The sequence below is a fragment of the Pungitius pungitius genome, chromosome 6 (assembly GCF_949316345.1).
Source record: "Pungitius pungitius chromosome 6, fPunPun2.1, whole genome shotgun sequence".
In the NCBI taxonomy this organism is placed as follows: Eukaryota; Metazoa; Chordata; class Actinopteri; order Perciformes; family Gasterosteidae; genus Pungitius; species Pungitius pungitius.
In genome coordinates, this window is record NC_084905.1 from 22,554,339 (window position 1) to 22,582,172 (window position 27,834).

Here is a 27,834-nt window from a genome sequence, read left to right on the forward strand (position 1 = left end):
AGACATTCCTGTGCCCCCCCCCCCCCCACACACACACCCCCTCCTCCCCACAGTTAAACATCACCTGCAACAACAAAGAAGTGTGTGTGTGTGTGTTTTTGGGGGGAAGGGTGTGTTGTGGAATCCAACCCCTACCTGAATATCTGAAGACTCATTGAGGTCTTTCTTTGCATATTTATTTGATTGCATCCCCTGTTGCATTGTGGGTGATGATTGGGAAAGTGATAGCATGCTTTTAGCCATTTAAAGAGTAGCTGAGCAGAGAATGAGAGAATGAGCAGAGCATTACCACAAAAAAACACAAAAACACACATGCTCAAACAAACAAGTTCCAATAAAGGAGACAAGAAGCACAGAAGCACCTTCCCTTTGCTAAAGAAGATATGAAGCACCGTTCTTGTGCTAAAAGAGAAAGGAGGCATTAAAGCGCCTTTCCTTTGCTAAAGGTGAAAGAAGCACCTTTACAAGATGGCTTGTTAGATACTCAGTTATCAAACAAAGTATGAGGATAAAGGATCAAAAGTAATAATTCGTCATGTTACAACATGTGGTGGCGGACCCAAGTGCAGACAGACCAGGGAGTAGCAGCGGGAACTCATTTATTGCCAGGGAAACGGAAGCAACAAGATTGTTAGTGGATGAAGAACCGGGGGAGATATACTGCAGGGCGATTAGTGGATTGTAGGCAGCTTGTGAGGTGAGATGCAAACAGGGAGTCCAGAGGAGCTCAGTTTGGAGCCATGTCCCTACCACGCAGACACACTCAGACAGAAAGGAAGAGCAGCTCTATTTCTGAGCCACAGACACATTTTTAACTAAGTATTTTAAAATCTAATAACTCATAACCTAACAACGGATATATTGTCAAACTATCAAAAGAACTCAAATCATTTACAGTTTTTAGAGAGGCATCAAGGAAAATGTATTTTATTTAATAAATCATGGCGTCCTCAATAGTACTTATGAGGACCTGTGTTTGACTATGTACTCATCAGTAGTATTGATGGTGCTGTTTTACAGTATATAGTTTGCAGTAGTTTTTAGGAGGTACAGATGGAGTATCCCTCGGCTCGTTTAGCAATCTCCTGTTGAAGTGAATCCACAATTTTTAACAACATGGCAACTTCAGATTCTTTGTCTTCTTTATTCTGGATCAACTGCTGGATCTTCTCCTCCATATCTGACAACAGACAATATATTTATGATGCTTGGATTCTACAGTAGTACTTGGTCAACGCTTGTGTTGTGATATCACAATTAAAGTACCGAATAGCTGTAGGAGTCTTTCCTCCACCTGTTCCTTTATCTTCTCGGCCTCTTCCATCAACTTTGTCAGTCGTTCTGCCGCCGTCTGATTGGATGTCTTCTGCTTTAAAAGCTCAAACAGCCTTATCATGTCACCCAACTCCTTTTACAAGGACAGAGGGAATAGTTAGGACTGGTTCAGCTTTATAGTTAGAGCTGGAACTGATTATAATTAGGGCTAGTTTATGGTTATAATTAGCGATGGCTCAGGTTTATAGTTATGCCTGGATCGGATTGTGGGCTAGTTCAAGTTTTATACTTACTGCTTGCTCAGGCTTATAGCTAGGGCTGGACCAACCAATAGATAAGCTGCTATAGGCCTAGCCTGCAGGGGACTTCCTAGGACACACTGAGCTCCTCTCTCCTCTTATCTCTTCTTCTATAAGAATTCACAACTCATTAGTGTCACTAATTTAGCTTTTGTGCTTTGTCACCACACAGGTTTCCATGGATCATGGTTACATCTGGACCCTGGTCCTGCCTCCTGCCATTGCTCTGCTGACATATACTGCTTCTAACATTGTTATTAGTCCCATTACTATTACTGTCAGCATCGATGGACATCACTAACTTTGTTTCTTCCGTAGAGTCTGCTTTCTCGCCAAAGGTTTTCATAAATTGTTGTTCTATCTGGACCCTGCTTCTACCTCAACAGATTTCTTTGAATGGTGGTTACATCTGATGGTGGTTGTTTCTGTGCTAATAATTCACTCTAAATGCTCAAACAACCCATTCTTATGTAGACTGTTCCCAAGGATCTTAATTGAAGAAGGGAAGATTAGAGATAGGTCTGTAGTTAGCCAACATCTCTGGAGCAAGAGTAAATTCTTTAATTATAGCTACCTTGAAGGACTGTGGTACATGTCCTGTCAACAGAGACATAATATACAGTTAACTTGACTTGCTAACTAAAGGTAAAACCTCCAATCCATGAGACAGGTCGAAGGTCACCTGTTCAAGGTTTACTGGAGAGAAGACATCCAAATATATATCAAGGCCCACAGCTGCCTCAAAGGTTCCTACGGGTCGGCAGTGGTTGAAGGCAGGAGACCATTAATTTCCTTTAATACTAACAATCTCATCATCGAAGAAGTTTATGAAGTCATTACTGAGGTTGAAAGAAATACACGGTTCAACAGAGCTGTGGCTTCTAGTATGGAAACCTTTTCTCTTATCCACATCCACACAAATATTAAAATCCCCCACAAAAATTGTTTTGTCCAATCCACTACACTTGATTAGAACTCTGAAAACTCAGGTAGATGTTCTGTGTCAGATGTCTTACTAGTTCTGTGTCAGTAGTCTGTTGGAAAGCAGAATCTGCAGCCTCTTGGGCCCTTCTGGCCGTGTCTCTGTTGTGTTCAGTTGTCCTCCTCAGTGCATCGATCTTGTCCTTCAAACTTTCAGGTAGAGGACTCATCAGCTTTGCCTCGATGTTGTCTAGTTGGTTTTTAATCTGAAAAAAAGGAATTTAAACACATCAATTTCAAGCATGGCCGAACTCATGCAAAAAATGTGAGAGAGTTTCTAAATGTTTTTGATCTTTACGTCTTTGATTCGGTCTTTTGCCACGTCTTTGTCTTGGCTGCCTGTGTCCAGGTTGTTGTTGGCTTTGGACTGAGCTTCCTCTGCTTTATAAATATCTCTGCTGATCTCTTTCACATGAATGTTTCTTGTCCACTCCCTCAACATAAAAAACAATAACAAGACAGCTTCAAAATACGTGAATTCATAAAGGCCTTGTGTTCAGAAGGAGGTCAAAACAAACCGTCAGGCTTCATCCTACAGGGAACTGAAAGCTAACAGATGTTTATGGGAAAGATGTGGTCCCGTTAAAGTTTTGTGTTAGGGTTATGTATCATGTTCTAGTTAAGGGTTTAGTTTGTTGGTTTATTTCCCTCTGCTTCTCATTATGAACAAATAAAAAATGTTTTTAGACACTGACTTGACTTCCTGAGCTTTGTACACGAGAGTCTGGGCATCCTTGGTGTGATTGTCCAGGTTCTTTGGGGAAGTGGTCGCATTGGACAGCAGATTATTGATGTCATTGATCATTGATCGGATCTGATCTGGTGATTTTGGCAGCTGCATATCCAGAACAGCTTTGGCCATTTTGTCAATATCCTCAGGAGGAACCATGTCATCTGTCAGGGAGGATATGTGATTAGTAATGGTTTAATATAAGTACCGATACTGCAGAAAGAAAACATGACATTGTTGTCTTTGAAACATATATGACTTTGAGCCCAATGATACAGTATCTCATCTGTAAACTGATCAAAGGTTGGAATCTTCCTGAGTGAGAATCAGGTCCCGAAGGGTTAGGCTAAACACTGACCTATTAGGTAGTCTTTGACTTGCTGGATGAGCCCTTTGGTTTTATTTTTCTCACTCTTGACAGAGTCCATGTTTTTCTTGACACAATCATGGAGGTTTTTTCCCTGGTCTCTGGTGTCCTGAGCTTGTCGCTGTGCATCATTGATCTAACACAAAATACACATATAAAGCATTTATTTAACCTTGAAGCAGAAAAGTCACCAGATATTACATGTCATTTAGCTCACGCTTTTTATCCAAAGAGGCCCAGGAAACGGAAGGAATCCACAGTACGGTACACAGGAAGTACGCAGATAAAACAAGATGGCTGCCACATCGACCGAGCCCCAGTCCCCCCCTGACTGACTCTCACTCTCTACCTGTACACACACTTTGTCACTTTCACTCGTCACTTTCTGTTAGCTGCTGCACTTTATCTTTATTTGTATTTGTATCTTTATTTCTTAACTTACCGATAGCTTTAGCTTACTAACTTATAGCATATATTTTATATTTTTATCTTATTCCTGCACTATGTTGTCTGTTGTCCATTGTGGTACTGTCTGCCGCCATGCACCAAACACAAGTCAAATTCCATGTATGTCTGACATATTATGGCAATAAACGATTCCTGATTCCTGGTTAGGGCTTGCTCAAGCTGGCTAAAAGGGCATCATCAGGAGTTCAAGATGCATGCAACAACTATTTAAAACAAACAAAAAATATTTTCTATAATAATTTAAATGTATTCATGATTTGTATTGTTCTGGTGTTTCCATTGGGAAATCACTTCAATTTACTGAAGTCTGGTTAAATTTAATATCTTGTTACAATTTTATTGTTGACTAATTTTTCAGTATGAAAAATTAATGATCTTAAAATCCTATGAAGTGGACTGGTTCCGGCTGCTTCACCAGTCCTTCCAGTGTATACCTGCCTTGTTCTTTGACAACTCCATACTGGATGAGAGTGTGATGAGACGCTCCTTTGCTCTATCTGCTGTACCTACAGCTTTCTGACTGATTGGAAGGACTCCTTCACAGTTTGGACCTCCACATTTCATTTCTCCACACAGAGCTTCACCACATCCAGAACAGCCCTCCACGCCTGGTCCTCCACAGATCTGCATCAGACCACAACACAATGGTGAAATGTCAGAGAAATGTCACTCACTCATCTCTCGGCATTATTAGCTGATGCTACTGCAAACAGCACACTGTAAATTCATACACAACACTGATTGGTTAGCTTGTAGTGCTGTCAATCAAACACGTTATTAATTATTGGCAATGTTATGGAAATGTTGTTTTGCAGTCCAATAAAACATTTGCATAAATGAAGCCAATCTACTTTTGGATGTTGTTAAGAGCATTAAAATTAAAAAAAATTGTGAAAATAAAATGAAGGCCCATTTAGAATTGAGTGATTAATTGTGAATTGTGATTAATTTGGAGTTAACTATGACATAAATGTGATTAAACATTTTAATGTTTGATAGCACTTATCAATACTATTAATTCATTTATTAATACTCACCATTTTTTTTAGATGGACCATGCTTAGCTGTTGGATCTTCTTTTCCAGTGGCACCATGTCTCCTTTGCTGCTGCACATGCTCAATTCATGTTTAACTTCCTGCCTGGTGTCCTTTGAGTCCTCGACGGCTTTGTTGCCATTTCTCACTCTCATCTCATCCAACATAAAGACTTCATGAAGCTTCTGGATTTCATCCAGCCGTTCTAAAACAGGATCAGTAAAGACAATGAGCTCACAAATAAACCGAAGAAAAACGAGTGTATTAATCAGCACAGTGGACAGAATTTAATATGAAACCCACAGATCCTTTTTTTTCTCGCCAAGTCATGTTATATATGTAGTACGACTTCATATATAATGTTGGACTGAAGAATATCCTGTGTGCTTTTTGACAAAGCCGGTTGGTGTGAGCGCTAGATTAGAAAATTAGAATATTGTGCAAATATTTGCACAATCTTAACCAAAATGGCATAAAACACATTGATTTTAATATGGGTCATTTTTGAAAAGTGTAGGGTCCAGTCACTTGTGCAACTAAGGGTTAAATACACCTGTTTAATCATGGCGAGCAGCAGCCTAAAAACAGCTTGGTGCCAAGAACAAGACCACTGTACCTTCCGGGTATTCAACTTTGTTTTCCGAGTTCTCGATGAGTTTCGCTTTTACTTTGGCAACCAGGTTCTTGAACTCCAGACGAATGAGGTTGATTTCAGTGTTAAGGAGAGGGGACGGGTCAATAAGGATCACATTTGGGTCTATGCCGTCTTTCAGCTTCCTGAGATGAAAAAAGTGTTTTAAAATGTTTGATAATTGAGGTTAACCTTTCTCCTCCTTCAAAAGCTAAAACTGATTCATTTAAAACCTCCCGGGGAAACAAAATGTCTTTGTTTTCACATGTAACATTAGAAGAGGACAAAACATATGTTTTTATCATTATTAAATGGACTAAATTTGTATTGCACTTTTCTAGTCTTACAATCAATTAAGCGCTTTAACAATTCTTGTCATCATTCACCCATTCAAACACTCATGACAGGAGCTAACTAAACAGTGCCCCCGACTCATCAGTAACTAGCAATTAAGTATAAGGGTTAACCCTAACCGGAAATAAGTTACTTATAAAGTGAAAACCTGGGTCAAAATGAAATGTTTTTATTAACCAAACATTTTTTATTAACCAAACCCTAAAGATGTACTGCTCAATAAATTTATTCTCATGACTTATTGTTCATATAGATAGTTACACTTGGTTTATAAACAAAGAAATGTGTCAGCAGAAAGTCACAAATTAATGGGTCTCATTTTTTTAAACGGCCACTAAATGTGATTCTAAAATATATGTGTATTTGTTCACGTTAATAAATACAAATATTGTGAGGAGAGTTGTGCCCCATGACAGAAATTTAAGCAGGTTTAGATAGATGTGGAACATGAAGACAGGAGGAAGCTCCCTCTGTAAACACTAGCTGTTAGTAAATGGGCACCAGTGATTTTTCAAATGATTATGATTATATATGACAGTTTGAATATGGTGCTCTCCAGAACTTCAGAATTTACCTCATTTTTGCACATAGTTTCTCCAGCTTCTCCAGCTTTGGATGAGAGAGTCCCTTCAGTTCGGCGAGGCTTTCCAACTCGGAGTGCATATTCAGCATTTGTTGTAGATGGTCGGGCAACATGTTGCCATAGCCATTAGGAGGCAGGAACGTTCTTATCCTCACGGCAGTTCGCTGCACATCAGTCACGTCTCCAGTCCACAGAGCGGTGCAGGGGTGGCACTCGTTGCATGCCGGGAACTCTGAGTTATATCCTGGGGCGCACTCATCACAGAAGATACCGAAGACTCCGACCCGACAGATGCACTCGCCGGTTTCAGGGTGACATGACGGACGCTCAGTTCCCTCAACGTTACAGTCACAAGCTGAAAGAGACACGATGAGCTTAAATCGAAATCACCTGGAGTTATGTCACAAATCAATGAAGAAATGTTTCCACTCACAGATACACTGCAGGTCTGGATTCCCAAAATGATTTTCTCCACATTCGTCACACTGCCTTCCTCCAAACTCAGGACGACATGGACACTGTCCCGTCACCTGAAAGCATCACTGTTTCATTAAATACATACTTTCTGATCAATGGATCATCTTTTGTCTTTAATTATGTATTCATGTCTTTCTAACACCAACTCTAAACTTCACCTGCTGATCAAGTTCAGCTGTTTTATCCCTTCAAGTTACAGATTACAACAGGGTTCTCGTGCCAGTAAGACAACATTGAAACTTTACGCATGTTATGTAGTGTAGTGTCAATAACATGAAAAATGAATAAAAGTCTATAGAATACAGGACTGGAATAAGAGATTGTCCATGTTGGTTGCTCTTGCCTTGTTGCAGATGTTGGAGAAGGAGTTAACAAAGTCACAGCTGCAGGCCTGACACCCAGATGCTCCCTCCAGGTTCCAGTATCCATCTGCACACTCGTCACAAAGGATGCCAAGCACCCCTGTCCTGCAGGGACACTGTCCCGTCTTTGAGTTACAGAAACAAGGACTCCCAAGAGGACACTGAGTCACCACCGTCCCCCGCCGGTCACAGGCGCACTCTAAGAAACAGATAAACAAAGATAAACCCTGGGATGTGAATAAAGCTATGAGATGTGCGGGATAATGAGAAGCTCCGTCCTCTGTGTCTTTTTCTTCCTCTCATTATTAATAAAAACATTGTATTATTCTGATACCCTGGTAGGTACCTTTGCATGCTTGGCCCATGGCGTCGCCGTAGTATCCAGGTTTGCAGTCCTGGCACCGTGGTCCCATCGTGTTGTAGAGGCAGCGCTGACATTCTCCAGTCAGGCTGTTGCATGCATCGCGGTCCCCTGGGTTGATGTTGTTGTTGCAGGGACACTGCTTACAACTGTTCCCTGGCAACTCAAGATTGCCATAGAAACCGGGACTGCATCTGTCACAGCGAGGACCTGAGACCATCACACATAACTGTGTGAGAATGGATTATTGTGACAGTCAGGCAACTAAGAGTTTCAAAATGTACAGCCTGCTGAGGCTGTAGTCTTATCGATAAAACTAGTCCTTTATATTGTATCTTTATCTCTGTATTAATGTCGAATCAGACCGGCTTAATTAAAGCAGCTGTAACCTACCTGTTTGATCAACTAAAACATAAACTGCATCAGGACTCACTTCTCTTAGGTTGATAATTCCCATCTGTCTCCAGAGGGACTTCTTACCTGTGTGTCCCTCCCTGCATTTACAGATGAGAGTGAGGGATTGTGGGTCTTGTTTGCATGAAGTAGCAAAGAATTGTTTACTGTTTGGGACTTCTGGACACAGGCAGGGCTGACATGGCTGTCCGGAGACCGGGTTACCATAGTAACCCTCGACACATCTGCATCAGCAACACAGGAATCTCATTAGAACCAGAACATCTACAGGTCTGAAACGTTCTCTGACATTTCAGAACATATGATAATTTAGGAGCTATGTGACTGAATGAAATAACAGATGTTGGCTTCCAAATATTTCTAAATTCTGCCTAAATTAGTTGTACCCGGGTTTTTTAATTACCTTTTGGAAAAAAACATATGCAACACGGCTCCATTTTATGATGTGGTAAACGTCTGATTGACTTCTACCTATAAAGCAACAATCTTTTTAGCCTCAGAGTTTGCCTGAGGACACATTGACCTGGACTGGAGGAGGTGTGGATGGAACCAGCTTCTTCTGATTGAGGGCCCGTTATCTCTTTATAGTTCTATTATTGTTTAAATAGTAATTGCAATATATGTGTAACCTGTCTGAGTGGGATTTTTAACACGTTAATACATATGTTAGAAATATAACCTGAAAAAATGTGACCTGCATTACACATATGAAGACATATTGTTCTAGTTATATACCTAACCTTTCACACATATCTCCCGTGGCGTGCTCCCTGCAGTTAAGGCACTCTCCAGTGTGTTCATCACACACATCTGACAGGTTGTTACATTCACATGGTCGACAGGAAGGGAAATCCCAGAAGGCCGTGTGGCAGCGATCACAACGTCGACCAGTCAACTCTGACCGACAAACACATTGACCTCTGACCTGCTCGCAAAGCTCTGACAGGGATCCCCGGGGGTCACACTCACATGCTGTAAACAAAACAGCAGACAAAAAGGTCATCGTTTTTCATCGGTTTCAGAATAGAACTCTTGTGTTTCTGCATCATTGTTGTAAGAGTTTCTTTACGTTTGCAACCATCAGGACCAAAACCAAACGTCAATGTTGCACAGGTATCACAGCAACGGCCAATCACGTTGGGTTTACATTCACAGAACCCTCCCACTTCACTGCAGAGCGGCCCGACAGAGCCATCAGGATTACATCTGCAAGCTGAGAAGAGAAAAGTTAAACTGTGTCAAACTCCTCGTGGACATCTCCGTTGTGTTTATATGTGTTAAACTATAGATGAAAATCTCCTTTGTGTTAATATATAATACAGTACTGATAAACTGTCACGGTTTTGGTCCATGTCCCGTTTTATTTTGTAGTGTCATGTCTCTCTCGATGGGTTAACTTCACTTCCTGCCTTGTCTTCCCCTGTGATTGTCTGCAGTGTCAATGATTGTTTCCACCTGTGTCCAATCACCTGCACCTCCCCTGTGTATTTAAGCCATGTCAGTATCTTGTCCCTTGTAACGTCATTGCATGTTGCCTGTGTGCATATAGTCAGTTTCCGTTTCTTGATGGTTTTTGGGTTTTATTAAAAAGTAATTTTCGTTAAATTACTGTGCTTGAGTCCTCCCTCTGCCTGCACGCACCAGTGAACATCTCCATTGTGTTTATATATAATACACTATTGATCATCGCATGTGTACAAATTGTAAAGCCCTCTGAGGCAAATTTGCGATTTTGGCATATACAAAATGAAAGGAATTGACTGAATATACATCTCCATTGTGTTCATATGTGATAAACTACTTACGGAGAGCTCCATTGTGTATCTGTGCCGAAAGGCTCTTTGTGATTCCCTCACAAACTTTTGGCAGTGACTCCTCCGGTTGGAGTTCAACAGCCAATCCAATGCAGTGAAAATGACGTAAGGATTCAACGTCTCTCTGGGAGCAGAAATCTTGAACAGCCTCGATGCTTGGAATCAGACCGATCTGAAAATACACAAATAATTAAATACATTATTGTACATATAGCTCATTTGTTATATTAATATTTGCCTTTCATGTTTGGGTTCAAATGGTCCTAACAAAGACAGCAGTCTGTTGTAAATTGGTTGTTTTTGTTGAGTCAAGCTTTTCCCTTAATCCATAAGGAATAAGGTGCGCTGTGACTACTGGTCAATATCGAAGAGTTCTTGTGGGACTTCTCTGTGAAGATGCATCTAAACACTAAGTTTTTAATTTCTTTCTCAACATGCACCGAAATGGAATAATTTCTTGTGTGATCAGAAAAGTGTTCCATGGTATTGTATCAAAGTGAGAAATTTCAGTTTTGTTGACTGACACGGATAGTGTATGCTGATAGATAAAGAAGTGAGCAGATTCACAATTACATGTCATTTCAATCAGAAGCCATTAATTGCCACATATGTTACACATTTCAGTTTTGGAATTTGACTTGGTGTGTAACGGTTCGTGTTTGGACCCTAATGCACTCACACCACTCCAGGGATCTTTTGACATTTTAGTCAAAGCTCCAGAAACAGCAGGCAGAGTAAAGGCTGCCACATGCTTGTGGGTCGGCGTGTGCGTCTTGTGTCGACGGACTCACTTCAGGGTTTAAAAAGGCTATTATACTAAGGTTATTTTTACTATACATTATTTCATTATTGTATATTAATATTGTTCATTGAGACACTACAATCCATGAGTCAAAGTTAGCTGAACCGATGAAGACTTCCTCACCGAGTCAACTAGTATGTGTGCGTCGAACCCATCTGATCCAGAATGTTTGTTAAAGACCACGTCGACAAAGTACCGACTGCCTCTGGTTAGACACACTGGAGAGTCCAGAACCCCTCTTCTGGAGACAAAGATACAGTAAGTAACACACAGGTAAAGGTTATGGGAATGTAAATAAAGAGGAGGTCAATATCACTGGCTGAATGAATAAGACTTAAAGCTGTGTCTTTCTGTAAGAGGGAGAAGATTCTGGGTTTGTTACAGGTTAGGTTTAGTTACCGTGGAAACCTACGCAGTGATTAAACAAGCTCTCTTTCTGGAACTGATCGGAGGCCTGTTGTTTACCAGCTTTTCCTCACCTGGATCTTCCAGGAAGAGGCAGACTTTTACTTCCTGTTGGGTCACTTCTGCAGCCGGCATCGCCCGGTGTCGCCTCGATGATGCTGACTGAAGCAAGCCAATCAGACGAAGACTGCAAAAAAAATCAGCTGAAATTACAATGCAGGAAGAAAGAAGTCAAGTAAATACTCTTAACCCCAACCTGAATAACCCATATTGCTGTGTAACCTCTACAGCAGCAAATCATTTCTATGCATCAACATTCACAAGGTGTTTTGACTGTTAACGGTTAAACCAGTCACTATTACAAGTTGATTTGGAATGAAAGAAAATCTCAAACTTCCAGGTTGTCCTCGAGTAAACACGCAGTGTATTTTCTTCAAAAATTCTTCAAAAACAGTCAGAACTAGGGCCCCGTTCCTAGTATGTGGCTAACTGAGTTAGCTGGATAATTTTCAGAACAAGATTACATAGATAAGGCTATTTGGTTCCAAAGTTTAAATTCTTCTACTTTACAACAGTAGATGTAGATAGTAAATTGGTAAATTGAAATGTCATTTTCATATTACTTGTTTTGTTGTCCTTTGTCTGCCCCTTGGTAGCAGGGGCGGTGTTACTTCTTTCCATGAATATTTAATTAATTTAATTTTCTATTGCCCAAAACTACAAATTTTCCTCAGAAGGCTTTGGACAGTGGCAGCTGGTCCAGAGAAGGCAATGGAGCATGGCCCCACCTTGAGCCACCAGAAAAGATTATAATTTTAAAATTATATTAAAAATACATTTTACAAATAGTCAATATGTGTCCCTTTGTGTTTTTTAAATGTGGAATATATCCAGTAATATTGCAAAATATATGCTTTCCCTGCACGTCCTCTGTGCATGTCTCAGCTAGGCTTCCATTATTTTTAAACTAATACATAGCTTTAGATTACTAACCCATAGCATTATATTTTATTTTATTCCTTGCACTATGTAGCCTGTTGTCCAATGTCTAAATGCACCAACCGCCAAGTCAAATTCCTTGTATGTCTGACATATTATAGCAATAAATATTTCCTGATTCCTGAAGAGCGACGACTGGCAGTGTCCTTCAAAGAAGACCTGACCCGAACTCTGTACGAGAGAGGAACTTTGCCAGAGAAACTAAAGGTAAAACAGCTGAACCCAGATAAGCCTGACCTCACAATCAAAAAACAGGCCTGCATGAAAGGGAAGCTGCACATATGACGCTTCTGTAGAAAATCTAGCTCATGCGGCCGTTACTTCTAGACTGGATTACTGTAATTTTTTGTTATCAGGCTGCTCTTGTAAATCTCTTGCACATCTGTGTATTAACTAAGAAAAGGGATCATATTACTCCTGCATTAGCTTTTTTGCACTGGATCCCTGTTAAATCAAGAACGGAATTCAAGGTACTTCTCACCATGAGCACTTGCTGGTGAGGAACCGTCTTATCTTAAAGAGCTTGCAGCTAGCAGTTTTTTGTGCTTTCTCGCCTCACAGGTCTCCGGGTATCATGATTCTATCTGGACTCTGGTCATGACTCCTGACTTGCCTGCAGACACCTGCTGCTGCTATCATCATCATTATTATTATTTTAAATATGAATCGCATTACCGTCATCATAAACCAACATTACCCTTTCCTAAAGTCTGTGCTTTGCTGCCACACAAGCTTCTGTAGATGGTGGTTATATCTGATGGTGGTTGTCCCTGCAGTGGTCCTGCCTTACACCTGGCTTACGGCAATATTCGAATCATCTGTTATATGAACTGAATGTATTGTATCTTATACATTAGTCTGTCCATCAAGGGAGAGGGATCCCTCCTTTGACGTTCTCCCTAAGGATTCTTCCCTTTTTCCCCATGGAAGAGTTCTCATTTTTAGGGACTTTTTCCTGTGCCGATATTCCATGAATAAAATGAATTGAATATTGTTTTATAAATATAGTTATACCGTTAGAGAATCATTGTTTCAGCAATCAACTCTTCCCCCTTTTCAAGTAGGACGTGCATGCGCAATTATCCTCATGACTGACGTCTGGTTCAAATTAACGTGAATTTTTAAGAGTGGATCAGTCCATTAGGAACCAAGATAGCGTGACATCAATCATCGGGTTACTTTGAGGTTGCTATTAGGACATTTGATAGACTTTGTTTGATGTGGAATGAGGACTAGGACTAAGGCGGTTTTCTTTACCTCTGGCTCATAATGAATTACCAGCTGGTAATCCAGAGATGATGGGAGGTTGTCCACAGTGAACCTAAGCCCGGCCCCATCCAACACTCTGACCAATCCCAATCCAGTCCAAGTGAGAGATTGATAATCATTCCTCTGACGTGGAATGATCTGCAGGGCATGACCCGGGTCCAGAGGAAGACTGTTCTGCTGCATAATGGACACGAATAGCAGTTATACTTAGGGCAAAGGAGGTAAACGTAATTGGCTGAACAGTCACACTGGGGATCCCATTGGTCAAAAATAATAGGAAACGAATCAACGTCCCACCTGTCGCCGTCTTCTGTGGATGGCGAAGCGCCGAGTCCTCCGAACCAGAATGACTCTCCCGTTAGTGTAGTTAAAGTCGTAACCTTGCTCTCTATAATACTTCTTACACTGAGGTACAACAACAGGATCTACCTGAAGACACATAAAATGTATACATATATGGAGATTATTGTTAATAGTGTCATATTTACTTATTGTTACTCACCAGACGAGATGATGACGGTGGTGGAGTAGTAGTAGGAAAAGAAGAGCTTCCACTATGCAGCGGTGCAGCGAGCTCCGCCTCATACAAGAAGTAGTCCAGTGAAGGTAAGAAGAAGCCAGGGGCAGGGTCAGAGCAGCGCTGCCCCCCCATGTTGGGTAAACAGTGACACTGTCCATCCTGTGGAGAACACCTGGGGAGAAGGGAGTTCCAACACTGCTATGAGACACTCCTATGCAGATTAAATTGAGATTGAAGGAGTGAAACGTTTCACTCCTGTCACCGTGACAGCACCACAGCCATGCAAACTATACAGAAGTGTATTCTGTATCAATGTGATGGCGGAGCTCTAAAATTGGTGTGGCCAAAAAGAAAAATGAAGTCAAGAGGAAACCTACATGTTGCTGTGAGCGCCTCCAGGATCACAGTCACAAGGTGAACATCTGAACCCCGAGGTCCCTAAACCCCAGAAACCGGCCTGACGAGAACACAGAGAAAAGCCTAAACATTTGAACCAGCCACTGACCATTGTCTTCACTTGCACTTATTCTTAGCTTTTGTTCTACTTTTATGGAGAAGTGAATGAAAGAAGTGTTCTTCTTTAATCAGCATTACATACATACATGTGGGGAACTCTTCCTGCATCCATCACCACCTTACTGTTGTTGTATAGTGAAGATGAACAAGTTGTAATTGTGTTTTCCATAAATATTTTTACATATATTTGCTCAACAACAAAGTTATCCTCTAGTTCCTGCCCAAGGACTACAGATGTAATGAGCTCATAGTTAACTCTTGTTCAGATACAAAGCGGTGCATTGTCCCTGTCAAATGAATGAATGGATAATACCAAAAAGTCCCAAAGGTTGAGTACATTTATTTAACCAACATTATTGAACGTGTAGAATTGCTCTATATATTCATGGTGAACACTACAGCTGAATCCTAATCGAAGGTCTTTTTTGGTTAAAACATTCAGATCTTTTTAATTCTCCCCAGACACCACCAGAGGTCACAAAGGAGGCATAATGTATTCCGACACTGTTTCTTAGAGACTAAACCTACCAGACATTGATCACACTGAGGGCCACTGGCCAAATGGTCACAGACACAATTTCCTGTCAGCTTATCACATGAGCCAAGACTTCCCAAAACATGGCACCTGCACACTGAAACACACACACAAGACAGATATATGATGAGATATGACAAACCTGATCAAGTTTCCTCTAAGAGGAATGAAAGCATCAGCATCTCATATTTGATGTGCAAACTTGAGGAGGAGTGAATCTTCTCGTCTATTTCTTCATAAACAGGAGATTTCAGAGGTTTTCCCTCACCCTCACAGCCGGCAAGGTTGTCCTCTCTCAAACTGAAGAAGCCGACTTTGCATTCATCGCAGCGGGGACCGCCCACGTTTTGTTTACAGACACATCGGCCGGTCAGAGCGTCACACAATCCACCTCCCTCCGAACCGACTGGGTCGCAGTCACAAGCTGCGACACAGGAACATTAATGAATATGAATGTATACATAGTTCTGCATATATTCAATGACTCAGACTGTAAGATTCCGGAAATCATCTCGTTTGAGAACACAGCGTACAGCGAGATTCATTATTCACTATTTATTACTCTCTCAATTGCCTAATATATAATTGCGAACTAAAACTGTTGAGTCGAGCTGCAGGGCGAGCCCCTATCTGGCTGAGAGGCAGGTTTAGGTGTGTCTCCCAGGCTGGAGGCGGAGAATTGAATGCACCAGGTGGAGATGATCTGGAGATCAGGGTGGGTTTGAGGCACTCACTCACAGGACGGTGAAGAGCGAGCAGTGTGAGAAAGCGACATTGAAGAGCTTGGAAAGAAGAGACTGCAGGGATAAAGCTTGCAAAGAAAGAAGGAGCCGGTGAGCTTTTGAGTGGTTGACTATTTATGGCATCAAATGCAAGTTAAAATATTATATATTTAATGAAATGTGTGTTTTAAAAAGTATTCAAGCTAAAAGTAATTTGATAAAATTGATGTGTGAATTCACCGGAGTTAAAAGCTGCTAAAGTTTGTCAGGTAAAATCATCATTAAATAGTGTTTTAAAAATGTATTTAATTTGGTTTTGGGATACTTTAAATATGGGTTTTCTTTCTACTTATTTTGAGGTTAATTTCCAGTAGATTATAAATTAAGTATGTGATGTTGGGTATGTGAATTGATTATGGTTTCTTGGGTTATATTTCTTTGACCTTCTATTTGTGTTTGTATTTCAAGGTTTTTCACGTGGTTTGACCTGGACAGTTTAAAAAGCAAAAAGAAAAGCAAAGAAGTCTGAATCTTGGTCCTTGAGTGAAATACAGTCTACACTTCTTAGCAAGTTGCCCATTCAAGTGGGGAGCTGCAGTTTGAACCTCACAAAAGTGAGACACTTGACAAAAACTATGCCTTCTTTTGGCGGTATCATTGCATTAGAAATCCAACTGGAAGTTATCAGCCATGTTTCTATTCCATTTGGAAATGTTAAATAATATTTCTGAGAATCAGGTGTTTTTTCCTCATGTTGTGGTTTCATGTCCAATATTGATTTTTATTTAACAATTATTGTGTTTCTTGACAAAACACATATGTGCTTTTTAAAATAAAGAAATACAAAAAGAGAGATCCAATATTTCTAATCGGGAATGACGTCAGAGTAATGAATGAAAGCAGTTACAGCGTACGTACGTATGCAGGCTTGTGGGTCGTCTGTTGCCCTCTGAGGATCCTGATAGTGAAATGGCCCACAGCTCTCACACTGAGAACCCATCCTGTGATGTCGGCAGTCCTCACATATGCCGCCGCTCAGCCCGCCTGTCGCTTCAAAACGAGAAGCATCGAAGTGACAAGCGTCCGAGTGACCGTTGCAGTTGCATCCTGGAAGATGCACAAATTATTGGGACATGATTACAGACCAAGAAGATTTCAAGCTTGCTGCATTATGTTGGTACATGGAGCTTACTCCTGCAGGTGTTGGCAGGGTTTTCCCATCCAGGCCTCCAGGGGGAGTCGTGGTGAAAGTCCTGACATCTCTCGCAGTTCTCTCCAGCTGTGTTATGCTGACAAACACATCTGCCGTGAATCTGAAGAACAGAAAGAAATCTCGTCCAGGGTAACTCTAACCCAGCTGTGTCCTCCTCCAACAACAAGAGACATTCAACATTTCGGAAATCACTCAGTGGTGAAGAAATTTTCACACATGGTCCCACTGAACAGCAGTTCCGAGTCCGGGGTACATCTGCTCCTACCATGGCGGTCTGGGCGAAGACGTCTCCTCGTCTTCCGTCCACAGGTGTGCACCGGCTGGCATGTCCATTACAGAAGCAGTGGCCTTTGACCACCATGTTGTAAAGAGCGTAGTAATATTTGTCCTGAGGGTTCCTGCGTCTTCGACCCAGCAGAGTGTCGCCCAACGTGAAGAGACCAGTGAAGTTAACCCGGATATTTGTCACTGTGATTAGATCTGTAAAGGAAATATGTTCTTCTTTCTATGAATGGTATGAACATCCTTCTTTGAAGGTCTGATATGAACATGTGTAAATATCAACTCACCTTGGATATTTGTTGCATATGGGTTTCCTAATTCAAAGATAGGATCGAGAGCTTTCAGCACCACCTATTGTACAAAGTAAACCTTTTGAATATAGTACAGATTTCTAAGCAAATAGAATATATTTTCGTGAAAGAATCCACTCAAAAATGTCAAAAAGCAAAAACGTGTTTGCAGTGTATTGTTTTGTCATGTTGCTTTGTATTCTCTGAATTCATAAGAACTGCAGTGGGATATCTCATATATGTCAACTGCAGTGATTGCATATCTGAATCAGCATATACACAGTAAGCCGAACTGTGAGGCTTAATGCCACCGCATGGTCCAAATGGGTGTCTGGTCAGATATTGACTTTACATTATTTGATTAGACATTTATCTTTTTCAAAGTTTTTTTTTTCCAATTCGTAGGGACGCTTTCCAATAGGGGACAAGAAGTAAACACTCCCAGCTCTCTATTTTCTTATATGCAAACTAAAATAACACCCGTAATGTTTAAATTGAAAGAAATTTGTAATGGTGAAGGTCAACCTCTATCTCAACTAGGGCGAAGTCTAAGAGCTCCCTGTAAATCTGCAAATATAAATCAAATTAAAGCTGTGATCTGCGATGGATGGGTCCTCACTGCAGTGCACCCGTCGGGGCACTGACCGGAAATTTGGTGAGGGTGCACCAAGTCATTTGGAAGTTAAAGGTCTTGACATAGTAGCCCACATACCTTTAGAAGTTCATTGTTCCATACCTTAAGTCAATCGCGGTAAAAATCTGGCCTACTGTGGTTCTTCAAATTTTGAGACTGCACTATACAGACTTTTCTTCATGCCCAAATGCGAGACTCCAAAATATCTAATGTTGCACCAGATCTGATAAGCATGCCAAATTCACCAACTTTTTAAATGATGATTGTGAGATGTTTGGCAGTAACACAAAGTTTATTTTATCTAAATGTAAACGCTAATTATAAATGTAAATGTTTGATGTCATATATAAATGTTAAATAGAAGTGTTAAATGTATATGTTAAATACAAATATCAAATGCTAAATGTAAATGTTGAGTTTACATGTCAGACTTGACGACTGAACAATACGATACTTGTGTCATTGATAATGTTCCCATTGAGTAAAAATGTTTTTTGCATCGAGAAGGCACAGCCTTTTAGTCACTTCACGCGGCAAGACACAATGGCAAGTCCAAATGAATTAGCTCTTGTTATAGAGCGAGCTGTTACTAGCGTAAAGGCAGCTCCCCAAGACTGAAAGACGCAACAGCTTGCTCTATAACAATTACTGTAAATATGTTCAGTCTCAAGTCTAACATGTAGACTGAACATTTAAATGATAGATATTACATCACAGTGAGAAAGAAATTACTTTTTTTTATTGGGCTTCCTGTATACAATGTACATGACAAAGAAAAAGGCTTGAATGTGTTACCTCTCCATTGGTGGATGGATCTGATCCGGAGTATCTGCTGTCACAGACAACGTCATCGATGCTACCAGCTGGCCTCTTGGAAACCGAAGGGAACCACAATGAACAATCTTCTGCAAAGTAACGAATGACCTTCCAGTTTTGTCCAAAATCTTTTGATCGCTCCACCAACATGGCCGCCGGACGGAAACTCTGCAGACAAACACACAGGAAGACTGTGTATGTAGAGTATATACACTAAAACTTGAAAGGATGTGGAGTTCTACCCATTTGGAATAATGTGTTTTTTTGATTCAGCAAAATGTCGGTTATTTAAGCAAAAAAGAAAGAGGCAAGGAACATGAACAGGAGGCTCAAATTATCACAAAAAACATTTTGGTTGTCTTGATTCCTCAAACTGAATGACTGGGATATTTGATGAATCAGATTCAGGGAAGCCTGTGATCATTACATGTTATAGTTGAGCGCAACAGGGTTTGTAAAAAAGTACCTTGAAGGTGAGGACCAGATGACTGAACTGAAACACTGTCTCCAGATCAAGCTGGATGCTGACCTCATGAACTCCTAAAGACAAGACAGAAGTATGCAGGCAAGTTAGTAGGAAACTATTACATTTCTTACCATCTCAGCTCCAACAGAGTGCGGCTAGTGGCGGTTTCATTTGCAGGGTCTACTTTGTTCACTTCCGTTGTGCCGGAAGCAAACAAAGTTGCATTAACTGTGGTAAAATACGTCATAGAATTAATCTAGGCCTCATTAATTAAATACACTAACACGTTTTTAAAAGCCCTACAAATTATATACTGATACGTTTAAGGTTACTCAAACATATTCTCCCGTTTACTACAAAATGGGGCTCTGGCTCTGCATCCCCCTGGTACTGGATTTAAAGTTTCCCCCCACCTCTAGTAATACAGTAACATAGTTCTGGACTAATTTTACAGAAAATAACTTTTTTTTAAAAATTATGCACAAAAATAAAAATAAAGATATCTAATTACTGTAAAAAAAACTCATTATATTTGACTGTTTTCTTAAATTACATTCAAATCATGCAAAATGATCATTTAATTATATAGAAGGGATATGTCTATACTAACAATTTAAGTTATGCAGTGGCTGCCATACAAAAACATAAAATTAAGGTTAAATAACTTAATTAAAATGAAGTGCGAAAACCATACATTTACAGGAATTTTCCTTAGAAATTTTAGAGGGAAACACATTTCATAGATTTTTCCTGTGGTATTACGATGAAACACCTTTAATAAAAGTGAATTATGTGTAAGATATATATATTTCCTGCTGACCTCATGTACAGAATTAAACCCAGGGACAGGTACAGCAAAAAGGCAGAGGCAGACATACGCAGATTTGAATTAATCTAACATGAAACCAATATAAAACAGGAACATCTGATTATACATATGTAACCGGGGCGGCTGGGCGCCTGGTCACAATGAGACAACGCCACTCTGGGACTTTCACCCAGAGAATACCACATTAAATATAGGTCCTTTGGTGTTAAGACAAGGAGCAGAGAGGTGAACCTCTAGTTTATAAACAATGTTTAGTTTTATTTACAGGCAGGTTTCGCATTGGTTAAATAACAGATCTTAGTGTAAAAATAAGGCTTTTATTACTAAATATATTCAATGCTAAAAATGATGTCTCTACACTGAGGTGTTTTACCAGTACAAGGTGTACAGGAGTGGGGGAGTGAAAGGGGAAAGGGGAAAGGGCAACCACCTGGTACCAGGAAAGAAAAGTCACACACTGCAAAGAAAAAGACACAAATTAGAAACACAGAAAATATAAAACATGCAAAATAAACTAAGGATGAGGAAGCCCTCCACCTAGTGAGCCACCACCTATAGACTCATGACAAGCCCACCTGTACTGGCATTGAGAGGACTCCATAATTGGGCCCACTCCAGTTGGTTTACGAAAAGAAAGAAAGACAACACTAACTTAACTGGGGAGAATACAAATTAACAATTCATAATAGAAATACTAAATAAATCAAGGTCACCATAAGTATATGGGCATAATCAGCAGTGGCTAGAGCTCACCTACAGCACCCAAAGCAGACATCACTTCCCTGTTACAAGGGGCACATGTTATACACACTATGTCAAATAACTCCACTGACATTAAAGCACCGCTAAGGAGCGTATTTAAACATAAGAAAAACAACCATTTGACTTCAAAAACAAAGAGACATACCTGGGAACCACACATGGTGAGTGCTGCACAGATTTGGTGGGATATCTGTCACTAGTCCCCTTTAGCCCTCAGTCCTGCATTTAAAGAGAACCAGGAAGTGATCTGGCCTCACTTGTTGTGAATCACTAATTAAAGGATGGTGTGGCCAAACCGGTAGAGGAGGGAGGGGGAGCTCTACCCATCACACATACAAGGTGTGTTCATTTAAGAAGCCTGTTCAGAATGAATGCATGAGTTAACTGGGACTGGGAAATCAAGACTCTGATATTTGGAAATGTTTTTGAGTTGTCAACGTCAATGGTTACTTATAGGTTTTTAATATATTTTTAGTGATCTGTAGATGGCTTTTCACCGACAGCCCCCATCAAACGTGACGCAGGTAGAGAGGGTATGCAGAGGAGAATGGAAATCCACAAATCCAAGTGTATCAGGCTTGTCAGTTTATACAGAAGAGACTCAAAACTTCTTTTAGCTCTGCAACGTCCATTGGGTTGTGTGCAGCAGCCAATTTCTGTGCTGAGTAAAGCAGCAGCAAAAGTCATTTAAATTTATAAACTGGTGGTACAATTCATAGGCATAACCGCGCATCCATTGGGTGGGTCGTGTCCTTCCCAATATTGAGAAAACGGCGTGTGGAGCGGACCAACCCAGACTCCTTGGTTATCTTGGACTCCTTATTTATCTTTAATAAAGGAAACCCCAGCCATGAACTTCAAGTACAAAGAGTTTATTAAATGCCCAACCAGAGAGGAGAACATGAACAGGATCACTGTTACACCACACCTGCCCACACCAGCCAATACCTGCTTTAAAAAAAATGACTGTGAAGGGTTTATTTGGACCCCCCCAATGTCTAAACCATGGTTACACCCTTGGTACAATTGGTAAAATAACTAGCATTCTGAAAGCCTTGTAAGGACTTTTCAATTAAACGTATTGTGTCCTTTTTCTCTTATCCTCCTCCCACCCCCCCAGATGCACCGAAGATCAGGATGATTACTGGCAATTTGGAAGATTGTTCTTTATCTGCACTGTCCTTGACCTTTTGCGAAATTACTTTCATTTGATTCATTAATACACTGCACAGTTGGGATTCTGATTTAAAAGACAGTGTAATGTTTGTATAATCAGAACTAAATGGAGCCGCCTGTAGAGATAGGCAATGAAGAAAAGCCATTCTTAGTTGTTCAATTCCTCCTGGGGTACCCTGAAGAACTGTTTGTGAATAATTGGTTGATATTGTTAATGTAAACCTGAATACATAACATTGTTTTAAAGTCGATAGTGGTGTGTACTTTATTTTTAATACATTTTCCAACCTATAATTTAATTGAAACATTGAAAATCTTATGATTTTTTAAAAACTTCTATTTCATGAGAATTGGGTTACAGGATAAATCTGTAAAATAATAGTGTTTAACTGCAAAACCTTTGGTGATATCACTTTATTGAAGGTGTTTGATCGTAATAGTACAGGAAATATCTGTAAAATAACAATGTTTCATTGGAGAATTTTTTGCGATATCCCTTTATTGAAGGTGTTTGATTGTAAAATAACTGTTTCTCTGCAGAACCTGATATCTGATACCGTCTGATATCCCTGAATAGAAAGTTGATTGTAATAACCCAGGCAAAATCCATTTAAAAAAAACAGTTTTTTGCTGCAGAATATTTAGTGATATCCTTATATTGAAGGTGTTTCACCATAATACTACAGGAAAAATCTATAAAATGAATGTGTGTCTCGAAAATTGTTAAGGAAAATTCCTGTAAATGTATGGTTTTTGCACTTGATTTGAAATAAGTTATTTTACCTTAATCTTAAGGGTTTTGCTTGGCAGTGTAGCACATTCATTAATCAAACAGGAAATAGAAAGTTAATAAGATTCGACACTACATTCAGAAGAGAAACTCTTTAATTGGAGGGTTTTTGCCTATGAAATGTTTTAATTTTTTGAACTCACCATTCTCAGACTGCCACCACTTTGTTTTTCCTTCAGGGTCAAAGGTTGTGATGATATTCTCAATGCGGTGGCTGTCAGCATTGCCATAGCGATCGTAGGGCAGACGAGAGTCACATGTAAAACATTTCTGCTCCCCCTGATGGACAAAGACACATAACACCCTTACCGTAACCAGAAATTAAGTTCATTTCATTGCTTTTTTGCTTTTTAGTTTAAAAGAAAAAGTGGAATAGGGAGGTAATATTAACTTATTAAAAAAAGAAAAACTAATATATATTTATTAGTTTTTCTTTTTCATTGTTCATTAGAATGACGCAGATGTTTGGACTAACAAGAAAAACAGATTTCCACATTTGTTATCATATTGATGGCTGTATGTTGTCCATTGTCTAATGATTGCTTAAATGAAACAGAAAAAACATTTCTTTAAGTGAATGAAGAGACAAGGAAAAAGCTCCAGTATAAAGGAAAAGTGACTCCTCGGGGTCGAGCAGCGTGAGGTAATAAAAGTGACGGATCAGAACATGTTTGAGTATGAGAGTGAGAGTTCAAGCCAGAGGCACGTCAATTTAGGGAGAGAGCGGGAGATGGAGAGAGACAGAGAGAGAGAAAAGGAGAGAGCGAAGTTCAGCTGAACTTAAACATGAATGTTTCTGAATAAAATATGTAGCAGTCTTTTACACAAACATATACGGTATACGTTAGTGCGTAAAATACTACAATGCAACTACATACTCCTAGTCGGACTACTTTTATTTGGACTCAAACTACATTCTTTCACTTGAATATTAGGTTTTTATTTAATAATCAGTTTATCTAGTTTGTCTTTGTTGTTCCTTCATTAGAGAGGGAAAACCATCTCCTTGTTTAAGGTGATCTCTGACCTCCAGGTATCCAATGATGCAGTAGTTCTGTGGTCCATCCAGACCACAGGTGGAAGTGGCCGACAACTGAGTCGATCGACCCACCATTAAGTCACCGAGCTGTGGATTACAGAAGGCATCGAGGCACGGGTCCTTCTGGGACTCCTGGTGTCGAACTCCTGGAAGAAAGACTGCCGGAGAAGGAGATCAGCAGTAATCTGTGGTATAAATAATTTACTCAGGAAATAGAATACATTTTAAATTCTAGTGGAGCTAATTAACATAATTACACACGCCTCTTCTGGTATTTCTATAAATACAGCTCAACCCACTCTTCTTGTTCTCGAGTAGGCATTCTGAAAACCCCACCCTCCCAACCCTTTTTCTTTTACTTTTCTTTTCTCTCCCTCCTTTTTCCAACTTTTTGTAGGGCCCTGAAGCTCCCCACAACGCATCCGATCGACCAGACTAAATCAATCAACAACACGTTCACTCACGTTAAACGCCTTCAGTGGATGGCGGGGTCTTAGCTAGTGAAAAGGCTAATGTGAAAGAAGAACTAAGTCGATTAGAGAACTTTATTTCATACGACTCAGAATAAAGACTTTAATTGAGCTTCTTGTATTATCAAAAATAGTTTTCTAATTATAACACACCATGCAGAATGAGTTACTTTCAGTCAACAATCATGTACATGTACAAGAATTTACAGGATTTTTTTTTTAACTCAGAGACTGAGGCAAAATCAAGTGTGAACAAGTATAAGAATTCTATTCAAGAGATTACTTGTCCGTAACAGCCTGCTGACAGAGCCGAGTTTGATACCAAAATAAATCAGACTGTCTCTGCATCTACATACCCGAAGGGCCTGCATGGTTCAACACACCTGATACCCTCCGCCAATTTACCTGGTAAATCAATGGTGGATCAATACATCTTAAAACCATCTGTAGGTGTGGTCAGTGAATCAACGTGCATTGTTTTTGTAGTGTCACTCAAATACTTTATTTTACAAAATAACAGCAACAAAAACATGAATGAAACTCATTTAAAACAGAAAAGTTGCGTTGTCTCGAAACGCAGTTTAAAAATCTTTTTCCCTTCTCTCTAGCCAAACACACCTGGCTACATATAGGGTTAACGCCCCTGTGATGACAATTATTTCAGCAATATCTTGTAAACATGATCAAAAGTATTTCGCTATGGTCAGCATCATTTTATATACAGGCGGTGGCATGATTATAATTCACTCACTTGGATAGGATATGGCATAGTTGACCCCCGCCTTCGTGACAGGCAAGATCTACCTACTTACTTATTTGGCCTAATTGCAATGGAATGGAATGAGCTGGTCAATCTTTCAAATCGATGTGACCAAGAACATCCTAAATTGCTTAACATAAAAAGGAAATATTTGGCATATTTTGCCATTTTACGACAAGTTGATATGGTTCTTTGTGGTCTGAATGAAATGTCTAGAATATACTTTGGCCAAAATACCACAAGGGTCATTATTAATGGCACCATTTCAGCCTGCCTGAAACAGCTTACACTACACAACAAAACAAAACTTAAACAACAACAATACACTAATAGCCATCAATTGGGATTAATGAATTTCAAAATGTTCAATTAATTAGTTGCCCTAGTATTAATTCAATAAAGGAATTTTAAAAAACAAGCAGGTAGTGTCACATAATATAAAATAAGTGGAGCAGTGTGATTGAGTTTAGTTTATTTTGTATAGTTATTTATTGGTCTCTGTGGTTTCAAAATATTGTTTGCTGTGATTTTCTTATATTGTTGCTGTGGTTTTGCGTTATTATATGTAGCTGTGGACTGTATTTTCCCCCTCTCTCACGAACTGAAACGCCAAAAACACTAATTGACACACCTGTACAACGCAGTTCATCAGCTCTGGTTTGCCAGCTGGAGGCTAGATTTCTTTCCAGGGGGGGGGGCTGCACGTGCTGTGTGCTGCATGGAGTAGTAGCAGCGGATTGAATTACTGAGTTTCTGTTCTCCTGGAGTCACTGCTGCCTGGATCTCCTGCTGGAGCAGATTCCTAGACTCTGCAAGGTCAACGCTCGCAAACCCCTAACTGAAGGAGCCCGATCCAGCAGCTGACGGCGGAGCCGCAATATTATTGACGGGCCACATGAAGGGCATTGAAGGAGCAGAGCGGCACCCCCGAATTCCTGGTCCCGGACTTCATGTGGAGCGGACTATTTGAAGCACCCTGGGAGTGAGCCATCCTGTGCCGGCGGCAGGAAAACCCGGAGCTAACTCCAATCTGGACTGAACTTTAATAGTTTTTTTACCCTGGATTGAATCATCCCTCGGGTTTAATTGTCTCCTGGGTTTTTCACTTGATGTTGTTTTAATGTTTTAAACTTGACTTAAATAGAAATTCTTGAAGATACTTGAGATAGTCGATAGACGCACATGTTAATGAGATCTGAGTCACTTCTGACAATCCTTTGTATGCTTGATGTTACACAAACTCCTCTTGTCTTTGGCAATGAGTGATGGGTTTTGGACATCTGGAAGTGAGGGATACGCAGTCCTCTCGTACTGATCAGAATAACCAAGCATAACTTACTAATGAAGAAGATGAAGATCATGTTGTGTGGCGATGTTTGATGGACTCTGCTGGACTCACTCGTCTTATTCTCTTTACTGGAGAACAAAAATGTACACAGCAAAAATCCCCCCTCAAGATCAGATTAATTTGCAGCGCTTAGTAGAGATAAATGAACTCTTTGATAGGATTGAAATGTAACTGCACAGTGTCTCACTCCCTGAGCAATACACATAACCCTTAATTACTCGCTGGGCTAAAATGTAAACCCCATTAGTTAGAAATGCAACATGGGTTGCTTTTTATAAAAGCATCAGCTAAATGACGTTGTATTCAACACTGAGCAGATTTATTTTGACACTTTGAGTGTTGATTTAACAATGACAAGATTGTGACAATTTAAACACCAGCTTAGAGTAAAAACCTGAAATTTCTTGGTGTAATAGACTTTGATAAGGTGCATGATTGACAATGTTTGTCTCTGCTAAGATCCCTGCGAGATAATGGATTTTCAATAGCTGCATTTGTCTGAATGATTCCACAACCACCAATATAAAAAAAGTTTAGTTGAATTAATGTAACTGACATTAACTGGATCTTCTGGAAAAGGACACACAATAGTACCCCCTTCCCCTGACTGCAGTAGCCTTAGGGAACTGCTGAACTTGAAGGGGAATGTCTAACCTGAGCAGAAATTGACAGAATTTACCGAATTAGGAAGCGGTTCTACTTAAACAGAGCAGAAACTGTGCTAACATTTTAAACAATGAGGATAGTTGTGTTAACGAATAAAAGAACATGCTGATAGGCAGGTAAGTAGTATGTGAGTGAGGATTGTGAAGCACATAAGCAACGAATAGATTCAATCATAGATTTTTCTAATCAGGTGATCAATACATTCAATTTTAGAATGTACTATATTCATTTGCTCATGAAGTTATGGCCAAATACCTGGAAAACTAACAACCTCACAGTAAATACTTTTTAGTAAAACAGTATTTTAAGTAGAGATAGTCTACTAAAGCCATTCACAGTAATTGCCATAGTAACATGCATTGTCACTATAACTC

The 27,834-nt window shown here is 40.0% G+C and overlaps 1 protein-coding gene across 3 annotated transcripts; it reads right to left on the reverse strand.

Moving 5' to 3' along the window:
• Nucleotides 1-91: 91 nt before the first annotated feature.
• Nucleotides 92-27,232, reverse strand: lamb4 (laminin, beta 4). 3 transcript variants are annotated; one of them, XM_062562908.1, is made up of 34 exons: nucleotides 26,786-27,232; nucleotides 24,205-24,374; nucleotides 23,321-23,456; nucleotides 19,621-19,694; nucleotides 19,134-19,322; nucleotides 17,702-17,765; nucleotides 17,398-17,612; nucleotides 17,112-17,232; nucleotides 16,838-17,026; nucleotides 15,466-15,621; nucleotides 15,191-15,294; nucleotides 14,524-14,603; nucleotides 14,129-14,318; nucleotides 13,924-14,055; nucleotides 13,615-13,803; nucleotides 11,433-11,545; nucleotides 11,077-11,191; nucleotides 10,143-10,323; nucleotides 9,407-9,550; nucleotides 9,078-9,309; nucleotides 8,404-8,561; nucleotides 7,909-8,133; nucleotides 7,544-7,761; nucleotides 7,157-7,253; nucleotides 6,715-7,078; nucleotides 5,772-5,932; nucleotides 5,158-5,360; nucleotides 4,559-4,744; nucleotides 3,644-3,788; nucleotides 3,251-3,449; nucleotides 2,854-2,989; nucleotides 2,591-2,761; nucleotides 1,267-1,408; nucleotides 92-1,180 (listed from the first exon to the last, which is right to left on the reverse strand). In XM_062562908.1, exons 1-34 carry the CDS (start codon nucleotides 26,805-26,807, stop codon nucleotides 1,041-1,043), a joined length of 5,361 nt encoding a protein of 1,786 aa, XP_062418892.1. In that variant the 5' UTR covers nucleotides 26,808-27,232; the 3' UTR covers nucleotides 92-1,040. The 3 variants fall into 3 exon arrangements, with proteins under 3 accessions (XP_062418892.1, XP_037307615.2, XP_062418893.1); XM_037451718.2 differs by having other exon boundaries at nucleotides 93-1,180; nucleotides 11,077-11,194; XM_062562909.1 differs by lacking the exons at nucleotides 92-1,180; nucleotides 1,267-1,408; nucleotides 2,591-2,761; nucleotides 2,854-2,989; nucleotides 3,251-3,449 and having other exon boundaries at nucleotides 3,677-3,788; nucleotides 4,555-4,744; nucleotides 11,077-11,194.
• Nucleotides 27,233-27,834: the final 602 nt, after the last annotated feature.